The following is a 17,115-nucleotide window of genomic DNA, read 5'->3' as shown; positions in this document are numbered from 1 at the left end:
TGAGGGGGGGGTGGGTAGAGAGGGGAGGAAAGACAGCACGTTATACAAGGCTCCATTTCTGCAGCATCTTTCACAAGGGGGCGGGCAGTGAGGGGCTGTACCTGAAGGTCTTGTACGGCGTTGTCAGGTCGAATGCTCGTCTGTCTGCATCCTTCACTGTCGCTACATTCATCTCCACGGACGTGATGCCAATCCCCAGTCGGTAGTCCTGCGAGTTAGAGGAACATCACAGACTGCCAGTCAGAAAGGACATCAGCAGATAGCTTCAGGGGCAGTGGAGGGAGAGAAGGAGCAATGGGAAGAGAGAAAGGAGGGAGGGAGCGTTTGGAAAACAAAGGTCGTTTTCAGGGATTTAAATTTGTGTTGGCAAACGTTAGAAATAAGCTTTAGTTTAAGTTTCATTTAATGTTTCTGTGTTTTGAAGGGTTCAACCTCTCGCTAGATCTTTTACACAGATAGAACATACAGTCCAAAGATGTGCAGGTTAGGTGGATTGGCCATGATAAATTGCCCTTAGTGTCCAAAATTGCCCTTCGTGTTGTGTGGGGTTACTGGGTTATGGGGATAGGGTGGCGTTGTGGGCTTGGGTAGGGTGCTCTTTCCAAGAGCTGGTGCAGACTCAATGGGCTGAATGGCCTCCTTCTGCACTGTAAATTCTATGAATACAGTGCAGAAGGAGGCCATTCGGCCCATTGAGTCTGCACTGACCCACTTAAACCCTCACTCCCACCCTATCCCCGTAACACAATAACCCCATTTAACCTTTTTGATCATTAAGGCAATTTAGCATGGCCAATCCACCTGACCTGCACATCTTTGGACTGTGGGAGGAAACCGGAGCACCCGGAGGAAACCCAACGCAGACACAGGGAGAACCTGCAAACTCCACACAAACAGTGACCCAAGCCGGGAATCGAACCTGGTACCCTGGCGCTGCTGGACAAAGGTGTTTATATGTGTGAGGGTTGGTTCAGTTCCAACTGTGTCTCTATTGTGCTTAGAGAGGGCTACAGCGTGAGGAATAAATGGTAGAAGTACGTCGTAGCTTCACAACAGGAGGCCACTTTCCATGGGGAGGGGCTTTCCTTTTCTTTTAGTTTTAACTGGAAGCGAGAGCAGTTGGAAACAAGACCTGGGGGAGTGGACATCTCTCCACTCTGCCAGGAGAAGGACTGGAGAGGATGGGAGCTGCAAAGAGGCAGGCTTCCAAAAGTACAAGTTACAGTCCAGATAACTAGGGAATTGGGCCAGGGAGTATGTTTAAGATGACCGAAGTTAAGAGAACAGAGACCAAGGTATTGTTCAGGAGAATTTAAGGATAAAGTGTCCTGAGTTTAAGAGACAATTGCAGCAATCAGATTTAAAGTTTGAACTTTTGAGCCCAGTTTCCACTCTGGGATCTTCCTGTCCAGTAATAACATCAATGTGGATCACAGCAGGAAGGAGACAGTGAGGAGACACTGAGAAATAGGAGCAGGGGTAGAGACTTACACCCATCAAACCGGCTCTCCCGTTCAGTCTGGTCATGGCTGATCGTAGCCTTCACTGTTCTGCCCAGAACTAGGGCGAGACGGAGAGAGGGAGGGGGATAGAAGGGAGGGAAAGGATGGATGGAGGGAAAGAGGGAGGGTGGGAGGAGCAAAGGAGAGAGAGGGCGAGGGGAAAATGGTGGTAGGTCGGCAGAGAGAGAGGGTGGAAGTGAGAACGAGAGTGAGCAAAGGAACAAGGGAGCGATGGGGAGAGGGAGAGGGGGTGGGGTGGGGGGGGGGGGGGGGGGGAGGGGGGATTCATGAGCATCATGAGGCCGGCTCCATGAACCAGCCCCAGAATTTTGTGTATTTATAATCTTTACGTCACAGGGCGGGGGTAAGGCTGGGGAAATGTCAGTCAGGCTACCATCATCTGCTCAAAACAGGAGGTGTTGGGTGTTGGTAATTCCACTGGCTACTGCTTGGGGGATACGGGTTCAAATCCCACCTCGGCAGCCGGTGGAATTGAAATTCAATTGATAAATCTGGAATATAAATCTAGTCTCGGTGATGGGGACCGTGAAACTATCATCGATTGTTGTAAAAACCCATCTGGTTCACTAACGTACTTCAGGGAAATCTGCCGTCCTTACCCGGTCTGGCCTACATGTGACCCACAGCAAAGTGGTTCACTCTGAAATGGCCGAGCGGGACACCCAGTTCAAGGGCAATTAGGGATGGGAAACAAATGCTGACCCAGCCCAGCGACGCCCACATCCCAGCAAAGAACAAACACAACACCACCATTCCGGTCATAAAGGCCAACTTTCAGGAATAAACTAGAAACAACGAAACCTGCATTCACGTAGCACCTCATCGCATCCCCACAGCCTTCCAAAGGGCTTCACAAGCAATGGGAATTACTTGTGAAGTATCTGGTTCTGCCGTTGAATTTTGTCAGGTGCAGCAAGCTCCCACAATCGGCAAGCTAATCTGACGTAGCGATGTTGATCTCGGAGTAGATATTCTTCAGCGCAGCGGGGAGAGCTCTGCTGGCCTCCCGACAACGCGAGTGCAAAGGCAGGGCCTCATGTGGAAGACAGCACCCCCCCCCCCCCCACCCCCCTCCCAGCAGTGCAGCACTCCCTCAGTGCAGCACTGTAACGTCAGCCTGGATTTTGAGCTCCTGAGTATCTGAAGGGGGAATTGAACCCACAACTTTATGACTCAAAGAGAAGGCTGCAGATCCGATTGTCACTTCCAGAAGGGAATTGAATTTAAAATAAGCCGAGAAGGAACAATGCACAGGGCGACGGGGAAAGGGCAAAGGCAGTGGGTCTGATTGGATATGTCTGTCAAAGGGCCAGTACAGGTGTGATGGACTGAATGGCCTCCTTCAATGCTGAATCATTCTGTACAATGAGAAAATTAACATTACATTTGTCAGCTGCTTCTAAACTCATGTGTGGATGAAGAAAAGGGTGAAATTGTTTACCTCTTCATTCTTGTACAGCCACACCTTATCCCCACGGATGGACACGTAGATTTTATGTCGTGATGTTCGGATCTCAAGGTAGCCAAATTTCTGCCCCGTGTCCAAGACGCTGTCCCGTAAGAAATAATCTGACAAATGAGCTGTGGGTAAGTCTCTCTTCTCCTTCTTCTCTTCCAGAGCCTGCTCGATGACACGAACCCAACTGTTCCGTTCTCCTGTGACAGCAAAGCAGTAACAGCTGACAACAGTGCAGTTCAACACACAGGCCCACTGCATCACTGCCTTGTTCTCTCTCTCACACATTACTTTCCCACTCTTCTTCTCCCTCTCACATCTTTCTTTCTCTCTCTCGCGTCTTTCCCTTTCTTGCCTCTCTCTGGTTCGTGTCCGTCTCTTTGTCTCTCTCGTCTTTCTCTCTCTTGCCTCTCTCTGTTTCGTGTCCATCTCTTTCTCTCTCTCTTGTCTTTCTCTTTCTCTCTCTCTCGTCTTTCTCTCTCTTGCCTTTCTCTGTTTCGTGTCCGTCTCTTTCTCTCTCTCTCGTCTTTCTCTTTCTCTCTTGTCTTTCTCTCTCTCGCCTCTCTCTGTTTCGTATCCGTCTCTTTCTCTCTCTCGCTTCTCTTTCTCTCTCTCGCCTCTCTCTGTTTCGTATCCGTCTCTTTCTCTCTCTCGCGTCTCTTTCTCTCTCTCGCCTCTCTCTGTTTCGTGTCCGTCTCTTTCTCTCTCTCTTTCTCTCTCTCTCGTCTTTCTCTCTCTCACCTCTCTCTGTTTCGTGTCCGTCTCTTTCTCTCTCTCTCGTGTCTCTTTCTCTCTCTCGCGTCTCTCTCACTCGCGTCTCTCTCTCGGGTCTTGTTTGTTTGTTATTTACAGCACAGAAGGAGGAGGCCACTGCCCATTGTGTCTGCACCAGCTCTCACAGCCCTCTAAATTCATCACTTTAAAATACATGTCCAGCAATCTTTTGAAGCCTCCAATGGAATCCGCCTCCACGACTCTCCTAGGCAGTGCATTCCAAACCCCAACAACTCTCCGAGTGAAGAGGCATCGCCTCATCTCACTCTGAGCTCTCTTACTGACCATCTTAAAATTGTGACCCCCTAGTCACTGACATACCAACTAATGGAAACATAATATCCTCTTTACACTGTCAAAATGGTTCAGAATTTTGAACCCCTCAATAAGGTCACCTCTCAATCTTCTCTGCTCCAAGGAGAACATAGAACATAGAACGGTACAGCACAGAACAGGCCCTTCGGCCCTCGATGTTGTGCCGAGCAATGATCACCCTACTCAAACCCACGTATCCACCCTATACCCGTAACCCAACAACCCCCCCTTTAACCTTACTTTTTAGGACACTACGGGCAATTTAGCATGGCCAATCCACCTAACCCGCACATCTTTGGACTGTGGGAGGAAACCGGAGCACCCGGAGGAAACCCACGCACACACGGGGAGGACGTGCAGACTCCGCACAGACAGTGACCCAGCCGGGAATCGAACCTGGGACCCTGGAGCTGTGAAGCATTTATGCTAACCACCATGCTACCGTGCTGCCCACGGCAATTTCCCCAATCTTTCCTTGTATCTAAAATTCCTCATTCCTGGCAGCATTCCAGTAAATCTCCGCTGCTCTCTCTCCAGGGCTTGAACATCCTTCCTTAAATAAGGTGCCCAGAACTGAACACAATACTCCAATTGCGGTCTGAGCAATGATTTGTAGAGGTGTGGCATCACTTCCTTGCTTCTTTACTCTATGTCTCTATTTATAAACCCAAGGATGCTGTAGGCCTCCTGAACAACTGTTTCAACCTCCCTGACCACCTTCAGCAAATGATGCACTTGAACCCCGAGGTCCCTCTGTTCCTGTACTCCCCTCAAAGTTATTCCATTGAGTCTGTATTGTCTCCACATGGTTCTTCTACCAAAACGCATCACCTCACATTTCGCTGCATTGAAATTCATCTGCCAGGTGTCGCCCGTTTGGCTAACTTGTCATTGTCCCTCTGAAGTCACTCAGCGTCATCCTCACAATTCACTTATCCCCCGAGCTTAGTATCATCTGCAAATTTAGGGATTTTGCCCTCAACACCCACTTCTAAATCATTGATATAAATCAGAACAAGCAAGGTTTCCAACACTGAGCCTTGGGGAACACCACTTTCAACTGGTCTCCAGTCTGAGCAATATTCGATACCTACCCTGGTCTCCAGTCTGAGCAATGCTCGATACCTACCCTGGTCTCCAGTCTGAGCAATGCTCGATACCTACCCTGGTCTCCAGTCTGAGCAATCTCGATTCCTACCCTGGTCTCCAGTCTGAGCAATGCTCGATTCCTACCCTGGTCTCCAGTCTGAGCAATGCTCGATTCCTACCCTGGTCTCCAGTCTGAGCAATGCTCGATACCTACCCTGGTCTCCAGTCTGAGCAATGCTCGATACCTAACCCTGGTCTCCAGTCTGAGCAATGCTCGATTCCTACCCTGGTCTCCAGTCTGAGCAATGCTCGATACCTACCCTGGTCTCCAGTCTGAGCAATGCTCGATACCTACCCTGGTCTCCAGTCTGAGCAATGCTCGATACCTACCCTGGTCTCCAGTCTGAGCAATGCTCGATACCTACCCTGGTCTCCAGTCTGAGCGATGCTCGATTCCTACCCTGGTCTCCAGTCTGAGCAATGCTCGATTCCTACCCTGGTCTCCAGTCTGAGCAATGCTCGATACCTACCCTGGTCTCCAGTCTGAGCAATGCTCGATACCTACCCTGGTCTCCAGTCTGAGCAATGCTCGATACCTACCCTGGTCTCCAGTCTGAGCAATGCTCGATTCCTACCCTGGTCTCCAGTCTGAGCAATGCTCGATTCCTACCCTGGTCTCCAGTCTGAGCAATGCTCGATACCTACCCTGGTCTCCAGTCTGAGCAATGCTCGATACCTACCCTGGTCTCCAGTCTGAGCAATGCTTGATACCTACCCTGGTCTCCAGTCTGAGCAATGCTCGATTCCTACCCTGGTCTCCAGTCTGAGCAATGCTCGATACCTACCCTGGTCTCCAGTCTGAGCAATGCTCGATACCTACCCTGGTCTCCAGTCTGAGCAATGCTCGATACCTACCCTGGTCTCCAGTCTGAGCAATGCTCGATACCTACCCTGGTCTCCAGTCTGAGCGATGCTCGATTCCTACCCTGGTCTCCAGTCTGAGCAATGCTCGATTCCTACCCTGGTCTCCAGTCTGAGCAATGCTCGATACCTACCCTGGTCTCCAGTCTGAGCAATGCTCGATACCTACCCTGGTCTCCAGTCTGAGCAATGCTCGATACCTACCCTGGTCTCCAGTCTGAGCAATGCTCGATTCCTACCCTGGTCTCCAGTCTGAGCAATGCTCGATTCCTACCCTGGTCTCCAGTCTGAGCAATGCTCGATACCTACCCTGGTCTCCAGTCTGAGCAATGCTCGATACCTACCCTGGTCTCCAGTCTGAGCAATGCTTGATACCTACCCTGGTCTCCAGTCTGAGCAATGCTCGATTCCTACCCTGGTCTCCAGTCTGAGCAATGCTCGATACCTACCCTGGTCTCCAGTCTGAGCAATGCTCGATACCTACCCTCTCTTTCCTATCTCTTAGCCAATTTCTAATCCATGCTGTCAATACCATCAAGGACCCATCAATCCAAAACATATTTAATTTGCTAACCAGCCTGCCATGTGGCACTGTACCAAATGCTTTCTAAAAAGCCCAAATATACAACATCCACAGTACTACCCTCATCCACTGCCTGTGTCATCTCGTCAAAGAACTTAAAAGAAGCGTGGTATATTGGCAAGACCATGCAGACGCTGCAACAACGAATGAACGGATATCGCGCGACAATCACCAGGCAGGAATGTTCCCTTCCAGTCGGGGAACACTTCAGCAGTCAAGGGCATTCAGCCTCTGATCTCCGGGTAAGCGTTCTCCAAGGCGGCCTTCAGGACGTGCGACAACGCAGAATCGCTGAGCAGAAACTTATAGCTAAGTTCCGCACACATGAGTGCGGCCTCAACCGGGATCTTGGATTCATGTCGCATTACATCCACCCCCCACCATCTGGCCTGGACTTGCAAAATCCTACCAACTGTCCTGGCTTGAGACAATTAACACCTCTTTAACCTGGGGTTACCCCTCTCTCTGGGTCTGTAAAGATTTGATTACCTGCAAATGCTCGCATTCCAAGCATTGTCCAGCATCTCTGACTTTGTCTATATAAATGTTTCTGGAACATATCTCTCCATTCACCTGAGGAAGGAGCTGCGCTCCGAAACCTCGTGTTTGAAACAAACCTGTTGGACTTTAACCTGGTGTTGTAAGACTTCTTACTGTGCTCAGCCCAGTCCAACGCCGGCATCTCCACATCTCCTGCCCTGGACAAAGCCATGTTGACTATCTAGTAATAACTTATTTTTCTCTAAGTGTACATTTATTCCATCCTGTATTAAGGCCTCCATCAGTTTTTCCACTATTGATATCAAGCTGACAGGCCTGTAGTTTCCTGAATTATCTTTTGCCCCTTTCTTAAACAATGGCGTCTCTTTCTCTCTCGCAAGTCTCTTTTGCGTTCTCTCTCACGTCTTTCTCTTTCTCGCGTCTCTTTCTCATTCTCTCCCTCGCATCTCTGCCGCCTATACTATTTTCCACAGGAGTTCACTTCTACCATCATCACGGCGGTCTACATCCCACCCCAGGCGGAAGTGAAGAAGGCGATTGATGAACTGTACACCGCTATAAATAACAGTGAAACAGAACACCCGGAGGCCTTGTTCATCGTGGCCGGGGACTTCAACCAGGTCAACCTCAAGAGCATACTGCCAAATTTCCACCAACACATCTCCTGTTCCACCAGAGGTAACAGCACTCTCTCAATCACTGCTACACAAACATCAGGCGCCAACCGATCCATCCCCCGACCGCACTTTAGAAAATCGGACAATAAGACGACGTTCATTCTCCCGGCAGACAAGCAGAAACTTAAGAGGGAGAATCCGGTTAAGAAGGTCATGCAGTGCTGATCCGAGGCAATGGACGAGCTCCTGTGTGACTGCTCGGAGTCAGTGGACTGGTCCATATTTAAGAACTCGGTGGCCAACCTAAACGAGTATGTCACCACCGTCACAGACTTCATCAGCAAGCGTGTAGAAGACTGCGTGCCCCAACCGAAAACCATGGTTTAACCAGGAGATCCACTCCCTACGGAAGGCCAAGTCTGAGGTATTCAAGACAAGCGACCCTGACCTATACAAGAGATCCAGGTACAACCTCCGCAAAGTCATCAGGAATGACAATACCAGACTAAGCTAGAGTCACAGACTAACGGCATGGACTCCCGTCGGTTGTGACAAGGCTTAAACAAAGCGAAGCCGAGCAGTATCTCCGGCAGCAGCACACCCTCCCCAGGGAAACCCAGTGGATGTGGTCTATCTGGATTTCCAAAAGGCCTTTGATAAGGTGCCACACAGGAGGCTGCTGAGTAAGGTGAGGGCCCATGGTGTTCGAGGTGAGCTACTGGCATGGGTTGAGGATTGGCTGTCTGACAGAAGGCAGAGAGTTGGGATAAAAGGTTCTTTTTCAGAATGGCAGCCGGTGACCAGCGGTGTCCCACAGGGTTCAGTGTTGGGGCCGCAGCTGTTCACCATATATATTAATGATCTGGATGAAGGGACTGGGGGCATTCTAGCAAAGTTTGCTGATGATACGAAGTTAGGTGGTCAGGCAGGTAGTGCTGAGGAAGTGGGGAGGCTGCAGAAGGATCTAGACAGTTTGGGAGAGTGGTGCAGGAAATGGCTGATGCAATTCAACGTGAGAAAATGTGAGGTCTTGCACTTTGGAAAAAAGAATCCAAGCATAGACTACTTTCTAAACGGTGAGAAAATTCATAATGCCAAAGTACAAAGGGATCTGGGAGTGCTAGTCGAGGATTCCCTAAAGGTAAACATGCAGGTTGAATCCGTGATTAAGAAAGCGAATGCTATGTTGTCATTTATCTCAAGAGGGTTGGAATATAAAAGCAGCGATGTGCTACTGAGCCTTTATAAGGCTCTGGTTAGGCCCCATTTGGAGTACTGTGTCCAGTTTTGGGCCCCACATCTCAGGAAGGACATACTGGCACTGGAGCGTGTCCAGCGGAGATTCACACGGATGATCCCTGGAATGGCGGGTCTAGCATATGAGGAACGGCTGGCGTTCCTGGGATTGTATTCATTGGAGTTCAGAAGGTTAAGGGGAGATCTAATAGAAACTTACAAGATAATACATGGCTTAGAAAGGATGGACGCAAAGAAACTGTTTCCGTTAGGCGAGGAGTCGAGGACCCGTGGGCACAGCCTTAGAATTAGAGGGGGTAAATTCAGAACAGAAATGCGGAGACATTTCTTCAGCCAGAGAGTGGTGGGCCTGTGGAATTCATTGCCGCGGAGTGCAGTGGAGGCCGGGACGCTAAATGGCTTCAAGGCAGAGATAGATAAATTCTTGATGTCGCGAGGAATTAAGGGCTATGGGGAGAATGCTGGGAGGTGGAGTTGAAATGCCCATCAGCCATGATTGAATGGCGGAGTGGACTCGATGGGCCGAATGGCCTTACTTCCACTCCTATGTCTTATGGTCTTATGATAAACTCAATGCATTCTATGCTCGGTTCGAGCAGAAAACCAACAAACCGTTGTCAACTGCCTCAGCAGCCCCAGACACACCCACACCCACCATCACAGCCGCCGAAGTCAGATTGGAATTCTTGAAAGTGAACCCTCGGAAAGCAACAGGTCCTGATGGAGCCCTTGGTCGTGCACGGAGCACTGGCAGGTGTGTTTGCACACATCTTTCTCCCTACTCCGTTTTGAGGTTCCCACCTGCTTCGAGATGACCACCATCATACCGGTGCTAAAGAAGAACCAGGCAACGCGCCTCAACAACCACCGTCCAGTGGCCCTGACATCGATCGTAATGAAGTGCTTCAAGAGGTTGGTCATGAAGCACATCAACTCCACACTCCCAGGATGCTTAGAGCCACAGCAATTTGCATACTGCCACAACCGGTCCACATCAGACACCATCTCCCTGGCCCTACACTCATCCCTGTAGCATCTCGACAACAAGGGCTCCTACATCAGACTCCTATTCATTGACAACAGCTCCGCCTTCAACACCATAATCCCAGCAAAGCTCATATCAAAGCTCCAAAACCTAGGACTTGGCTCCTCTCTCTGCAACTGGATCCTCGATTTTCTGACGCACAGACCACAATCAGTAAGAATAAACAGCAGCACCTCCTCCACCATAATCCTCAATACCGGGGCTCCGCAAAGCTATGTATTTAGCCCCCTAGTATACTCCCTGTACACACACGACTGGGTGGCAAAACTTGGCTCCAACTCCGTCTACAAGTTTCCCGAAGGCACGACCGTAGTGGGTTGGATTATGAACAATGATGAGTCAGAGTACAGGAGGGAAATAGAGAGCCTAGTGGAGTGGTGTAACAACAACAATCTATCCCTCATTGTCAGCAAAATGAAGGAGCTCGTCATCAGGAAACAAAGTATCATACACACACCCCTGTCAGCATCTACAGGGCCGAGGTGGAGATGGTTGACAGCTTCAAATTCCTAGGGGTGCACATCACCAACAATCTGTCCTGGTCCACCCACGTTGGTGCTATGACCAAGAAAGCACAATAATGCCTGTGCTTCCTCAGGAAACTAAGGAAATTCAGCATGTCTGCATTAACTCTTGCCAATTTTCACAGATGCACCATAGAAAGCATCCTATCTGGCTGCATCACAGCCTGGTATGGCAACTGCTCGGCCCAGGACCATAAGAAACTTCAGAAAGTCGTGAACACAGCCCAGTCAATCACGCAAACCCGCCTCCCATCCACTGACTCTGTCTACACCTCCCGCTGCCCGGGGAAAGCGGACAGCATAATCAAAGACCCCTCCCACCCGGCTTACTCACTCTTCCAACTTCTTCCATCGGGCAGGAGATGCGAAAGTCTGAGAACACGCACGAACAGATTAAAAAACAGCTTCTTCCCCGCTGATACCAGACTCCTGAATGACCCTCTTTTGGACTGAACTGATCTCTCCGCACATCTTTTCCACTGAGTAGTACTACACTCCGTATGCTTCACCCGATCTGTGTCTATGTATTTACACTGTGTATTTATGTGTGTCCTATGTTTTTTCATGTATGTAATGATCTGCCTGGACTGCATGCAGTACAATACCTTTCACTGTAGCTCAGTACACGTGACAATAAATCTAACAAAATCCTTCTTTCTCCCTCTCGTGTCTCTTTCACTTTCTCGCGTTACTTTCTCTGGTCACTTTCTTTCACGGCTCATTCTCTTTCTCTCTTGCATATCTTTCACTCTCGCATGTCTCTTTTGAATTTGAAGGACCCTCTCACGTCCTATTCTGTGTCTCTCTCTGGCATCTCTTCTCGTTCTCACCTCTTCTTCTCTCTATTGTGTCTCTTTCTCTCTCACTCTCTCTTTCTCCTCGCGTCTCTTCCTTGCATCTCTTTCTCTCCCATGCACACGTCTTTCACACATCTCTTTCTCAAACAAGAGTCGGTTTCTCTCTTGCGCACGTGAGCCTCCTTCTCTCTCTGGCGCACGCGTCTCTTTCTCTCTCACGTGCCTCCTTCTCTCACGCGCAAGCGCATCTCTTTCCCTCTCACGCACGCACGCGCCTCTTTCTCTCCCACTCACTCACGTGTCTCTTTTTTCTCTCTCTCTCTCCCACGCATGCACGCATGTCTCTTTCTCCTCTCTCGCGCGCGTCTCTCTTTCTCCTCTCTCACGCATGCGCACATGTCTGTCTCTCTCTCGCGCGCACATGCGGCACATCCCTTTCCCTCGTCTCTCTCCTCTTCCACGCGTCTCTTTTTCTTTCTCTCTCACGTCTCTTTTGCTTTCTCGTTCTCTCGCGTCTCTTTCTCTTTCTATTTATCGCGTCTCTTTCTCTCTCTCGCGTCTCTTTCTCGCTCTTACATATATTACATAGAATTTACAGTGCAGAAGGAGGCCATTCAGCCCATCGAGTCTGCACCGGCTCTTGGAAAGAGCACCCTACCCAAGGTCAACACCTCCACCCTATCCCCATAACCCAGTAACCCCACCCAACACTAAGGGCAATTTTGGACACTCAGGGCAATTTATCATGGCCAATCCACCTAACCTGCACATCTTTGGACTGTGGGAGGAAACCGGAGTACCCGGAGGAAACCCACGCAGACACGGGGAGGATGTGCAGACTCCACACAGACAGTGACCCAAGCCGGAATCGAACCTGGGATCCTGGAGCTGTGAAGCTTGTGGCTCTCATGTCTCATTCTCTGTCAATTTTTCTTTCACTTCCTCATTCCCGCGTCTCACGTGTTCTCTCTTTCTCTCTCACGTCTCTTTCTCTTTCTCGCATATTTCTCTTTCTCACCTCTCTCTTCTCGCTTCTTTCTGTTTCTCTCTCGCATCTTTCTCTCTCTCGCATCTTTCTCTGTCTTGCGCCTCCCCCTCTTTCAATTTTCACGTCTCATTCTTTCTCTCTCTTGCATCACTTTCTCTTTCGCGCTCTTGCGCCTCTTTCTCATCTTTCTCCCACTGTTACTTTCTCTTTCACTTCCACTTTCTCGTGTCTCCTTCACCTTCTCATGCCTTTCTCTTTCTCGCGTCTTTCCTTTTCTTGCGCCTCTTTCTCTCTCTCGCGTCCCTTTCTCGTGTCTCTTTCTCTCTCTCTCGTGTCTCTTTATCTTTCTCTCTCTCACGTCCCTTTCTCTTTCTCTCTCTCGTGTCTCTTTATCTTTCTCATGTCCCTTTCTCTTTCTCGTGTCTCTTTCTCTCTCTCGCGTCCCTTTCTCGTGTCTCTTTCTCGTGTCTCTCTTTCTCGCCTCTTTCTCGCGTCTTTCCTTTTCTTGCGCCTCTTTCTCTCTCTCGCGTCCCTTTCTCGTGTCTCTTTCTCTCTCTCTCGTGTCTCTTTATCTTTCTCTCTCTCACGTCCCTTTCTCTTTCTCGTGTCTCTTTCTCTCTCTCGTGTCTCTTTATCTTTCTCATGTCCCTTTCTCGTGTCTCTTTCTCTCTCTCGCGTCCCTTTCTCGTGTCTCTCTTTCTCGCCTCTTGCTCTTTCTCACGTCTTTCCCTTTCTTGCGCCTCTTTCTCTCTCGCATCTTTCTTGTGTCTCTTTCTCTCTCTCTCGTCTCTCTCACTTTTTCTTTCTCACTCTCTCATCTCTTTCTCTTTCTCTCTCAGGTATCTCTCCCTCTTTCAATTTCTCATATCTTTCTCACTCTCTCGTCTCTTTCTTGCGTCTTTCTCTCTCTTTCTAGCGTCTCTTTCTCTTTCTCTCTCTCCCAACTCTTTCGCTTTCTCGTGTCTTTTTCTCTTTCTCTTCTCTCCTTCTCTTTCTCTCGTCTCTTTCTTGCGTCTTTCTCTCCCTGTCACTTTCTCGCGTCTCATTTGTTTTCTCTTTCTCTCTCTCACGTCTCTTCCTCATTCCCTTTCTTTTTCTCGTGTCTTTCGCGCGTCTTTCTCTTTCTCTCCCTCATGTCTTTCTCTTTCCCGCTTCTCTTTCGCTTTCTATTTCTCACGTCTCATTCTCTTCCTCACGTTTCTTTCTCTCTCGCACGTCTCTTTCTCGCGTCACTTTCCCTTTCTCGTGTCTCTTTCTCTCTCTCGCATCTCTTTCTCTCTCGTGCCTCTTTCGCTCTCTCACATCTCTCTCACGTGCATCTCTTTCCCTTGTCTCTCTCTTTCTCTCTGTCATCTCTCGTTCTCTCTTTCTTACGTCTTTCTCTTTATCTCTGTCATTTTCTCTTTCTCTTCCTCTTTATCACGTCGCTTTCTCTCTCTCTTGCGCATGTTTTTCACACATCTCTCTCAAACAGGAGTCTCTTTCTCTCGCGTGCACGCGCGCCTACTTCTCTCTCTGGCGCACACGTCTCTTTCTCTCTCGTGCGCGAGCATGTCTTCCCCTCTCACGCACGCACGCGTCTCTTTTTCTCCCACTCGCTCACGTGTCTCTTTTTTTCTCTCTCTCTCACGCATGCACACGTCTCTTTCTTCTCTCTCACCACGCCTCTCATTCTCTCTCTCGCGCGTGCGCGCATGTCTGTCTCTCTCTCTCGCACGCATGCACGCGCATCCCTTTCTCTTGCTCTCGTGCTCGTCTCTTTCTCTCTCGCGTTTCTTTCTCTCTGTCACTTGCTCTTTCACTTCCACTTTCTCGCGTCTCATAGATCATAGAATTTACAGTGCAGAAGGAGGCCATTCGGCCCATCGAGACTGCACTGGCTCTTTGAAAGAGCACCCTATACCAAGCCCACACCTCCACCCTATCCCCATAACCCAGTAACCCCACCCAACACTCAATATTGGACACTAAGGGCAATTTATCATGGCCAATCCACCTAACCTGCACATCTTTGGACTGTGGGAGGAAACCGGAGCACCCGGAGGAAACCCACGCAGACATGGGGAGAACATGCAGACTCCACACAGACAGTGACCAGCGGGAATCGAACCTGTGACCCTGGAGCTGTGAAGCAATTGTGCTAACCACTAAGCTCTGATGCTTTCTCTTTCTCGCGTCTCTTTCTCTCGAGCATCTCTTTCTCTTTTTCGTGTCTCTCTCTTTCTCTTCCTCGAGTCTCACTTTCTCACGTCTCCCTCTCTCTTTCTCACGTCTATCTCTCTCAAGTCCCTTTCTCTCTCCCACGTCTCTTTCTCGCGTCTCTTTCTCGCTTCGCTTTCTCTTTCTCCCCCGCGTCTCTTTCGCTTTACCTCTCTCGCATCTCTCCTATTTCTCTTTCTATTTCTCACATCTCTTTCTCTCGAGCCTCTTCCTTGCGACTCTTTCTCTGTCTCATGTCTCTTTCATTTTCTCCTTCTCTCGCTCACGTCCCTTTTTCTTTCTCGTCTCTTTCTCTCTCGCATCTTTTTCTCTCTCTCATGTCACTTTCACTATCTCTCGTCTGTCTCTTTCTCCCTGTCGTGTCTCTTTTCTTGCCTCTTTCACTCTCACATCTCTTTCTCTTTTACTTTCTCTCTCGCACATCCCTTTCTCTTTCTCTGTCACGCGCGCGCATTTCCCTTTCTCTCTCTCTCGCGTGCGTCCCTTTCTCTCTCACGCGCGAACGTGTCTCTCTCTCTCTCGCGCGCACACGTCCCTTTCTCTCTCTCTCGTGCACACGTCCCTTTCTCGCTCTCTCGTGCGCTCGTCCCTTTCTCTCTCTCTCGTGCGCACGTCCCTTTCTTTTTCTCTCTCTCTCTCGTACGCGTCTCTTTCTTTCTCTCTCTCTCTCTCTCGTGCGCGTCCATTTCGTTTTCTCTCCCTTGCGTGCACGTCTCTTTCGCTTTCTCTCACGCACGCGCGTCCCTTTCGCTTTCTCTCACGCACGCGCGTCCCTTTCACTTTCTCTCTCTCTCGCACACATGTCCCTTTCGCTTTCTCTCTCGCGCGTGGGTTCCTTTCGCTTTCTCTCTCTCTCTCTCGCGAGTGAGAAAGGGATGAGCATGAGAGAGAAAGGTATGTGCGCACACGAGAGAGAGCAAGGGTGACATCCGCGCGAGAGAGAAGGGACGCGCACACATGCCTGTGAGAGAAAGGGGCGCGCGTGCGAGAGAGAAATGAGAAAGGGGCACGCGCTCTCTCTCTCATGTCTCTTTCGCTTTCTATTTCTTTCATCTCTTTCTCGTCTCCATCACTTTCTCTTTCTTGCTCTCGCGTCTCTTTCGTCTTTTTCTCTTTCTCACGTTTCTTTCTCTCTGTCACTTTCTCTTTCACTTCCGCTTTTTCGCGTCTCATTCGCTTTCTCTTTTTCACATCTTTCTCGAGCCTCCTTCTCTTTCTCACATCTTTCACTTTCTCTTCCTCTTTCTCTCGCGTCTTTCTCTTGCTCTCTTTCTTTCTCTTGTCTCATTCGCTTTCTCTTTCTCTGTCTCACGTCTTTCTTTTTCTCGCATCTCTTTCGTTTTCTTCTCTCTCGCATCACTATCTCTTTTTCTCTCTTGTGTCTCTTTCTCTTTCTCACGTCTCTTCCGCTTTCTTTTTTTATCGCATCTCTCATTCTCGCGACTCTTTCTCGCTCTCGCATCTTTCTCTCATTCGCGTCTCTTTTCTCTTTCTATTTCTCACGTCTCTTTCTCGCATCTCTCCCTCTTTCTATTTATATAAGATTTACATAGAACATACAGTGCAGAAGGAGGCCATTCGGCCCATCAAGTCTGCACTGACCCACTTAAGCCCTCACTTCCACCTTATCCCCATAACCGAATAACCCCTCCCAACCTTTTTGGTCACTAAGGACAATTTAGCATGGCCAATCCATCTAACCCGCACATCTTTGGACTGTGGGAGGAAACCGGAGCACCCGGAGGAAACCCACGCAGACACGTGGAGAACGTGCAGACTCCGCACAGACAGTGACCCAAGCCGGGAATCAAACATGGGGCCCTGGCGCTGTGAAGAAATTGTGCTAACCACTATGCTACCATGCTGCCCACGTCTCTTTCTCGCTCTCGCGTCTCTTTCTCATTCTCTCTCGCATCTTTCTCCTTCTCTGTCTCATGTCTTTCTCTCTCTCTGTCACTTTCTCTTTCCTTTCTCTCTCACACGTCTCTTTCTGTCTCACGCATCTCTTTCTCTCTCTGTGTCACTTTCTTTTTCTCGCATCTCTTCCGCTTTCTCTTTCCCATCTCTTCTTTTTCTCTCGCGTTACTTTCTCTTTCACGCTCTCGCGTCTCTTTCTCTCCCTCGTGTCCTTTCGCTTTCTCTGTCAATTTTCCTTTCACTTCCTCTTTCCCGCGTCTCATGTGTTTTCTCTTTCCCTCTCACGTCTGTTTCTCTTTCTTTTTTCCACGTTGTTTTCTTTCTCTCGCATCACTTGCTCTTTCTCCCTCTCGCATCCCTTTCTCTCTCTCACGTCTGTCTCTTTCTCGTTCTTGCCTCTCTTTCTCTCATTCTTGTCACTTTCTCTCTCTCATGTCTCTTTCTCTCTCGCATCTCTTTCGTTTTCCCTTTCTCGCATTACTTTCTCTTTTTCTCTCTCGTGTCTCTTTCTCTCTGTCACTTTCTCTTTCTCGTATCTCACTTGTTTCTCTTTCTCGCATCTCTTCCACTTTCTCTTTCTTTTTCTCG

General features: G+C 49.3%; 1 protein-coding gene across 4 annotated transcripts in view; it reads right to left on the bottom strand.

Annotated features, from left to right (window-relative positions):
- LOC119977259 (arf-GAP with Rho-GAP domain, ANK repeat and PH domain-containing protein 1) overlaps positions 1-17,115 on the bottom strand; it is a 259,394-nt gene that overhangs the window by 96,974 nt on the left and 145,305 nt on the right. For all 4 annotated transcript variants that reach the window (XM_038817991.1, XM_038817990.1, XM_038817993.1 and 1 more), the window contains 2 exons: positions 2,965-3,179; positions 102-208 (listed from right to left, as the gene is read on the bottom strand). In XM_038817991.1, the coding sequence (XP_038673919.1) occupies positions 102-208; positions 2,965-3,179 (322 nt within the window). The remainder of the gene's footprint in view (positions 1-101; positions 209-2,964; positions 3,180-17,115) is intronic.

The sequence above is a fragment of the Scyliorhinus canicula genome, chromosome 14, assembly GCF_902713615.1.
Source record: "Scyliorhinus canicula chromosome 14, sScyCan1.1, whole genome shotgun sequence".
Taxonomy (NCBI): domain Eukaryota; kingdom Metazoa; phylum Chordata; class Chondrichthyes; order Carcharhiniformes; family Scyliorhinidae; genus Scyliorhinus; species Scyliorhinus canicula.
This window is presented reverse-complemented; position numbering and strand designations above follow the sequence as displayed.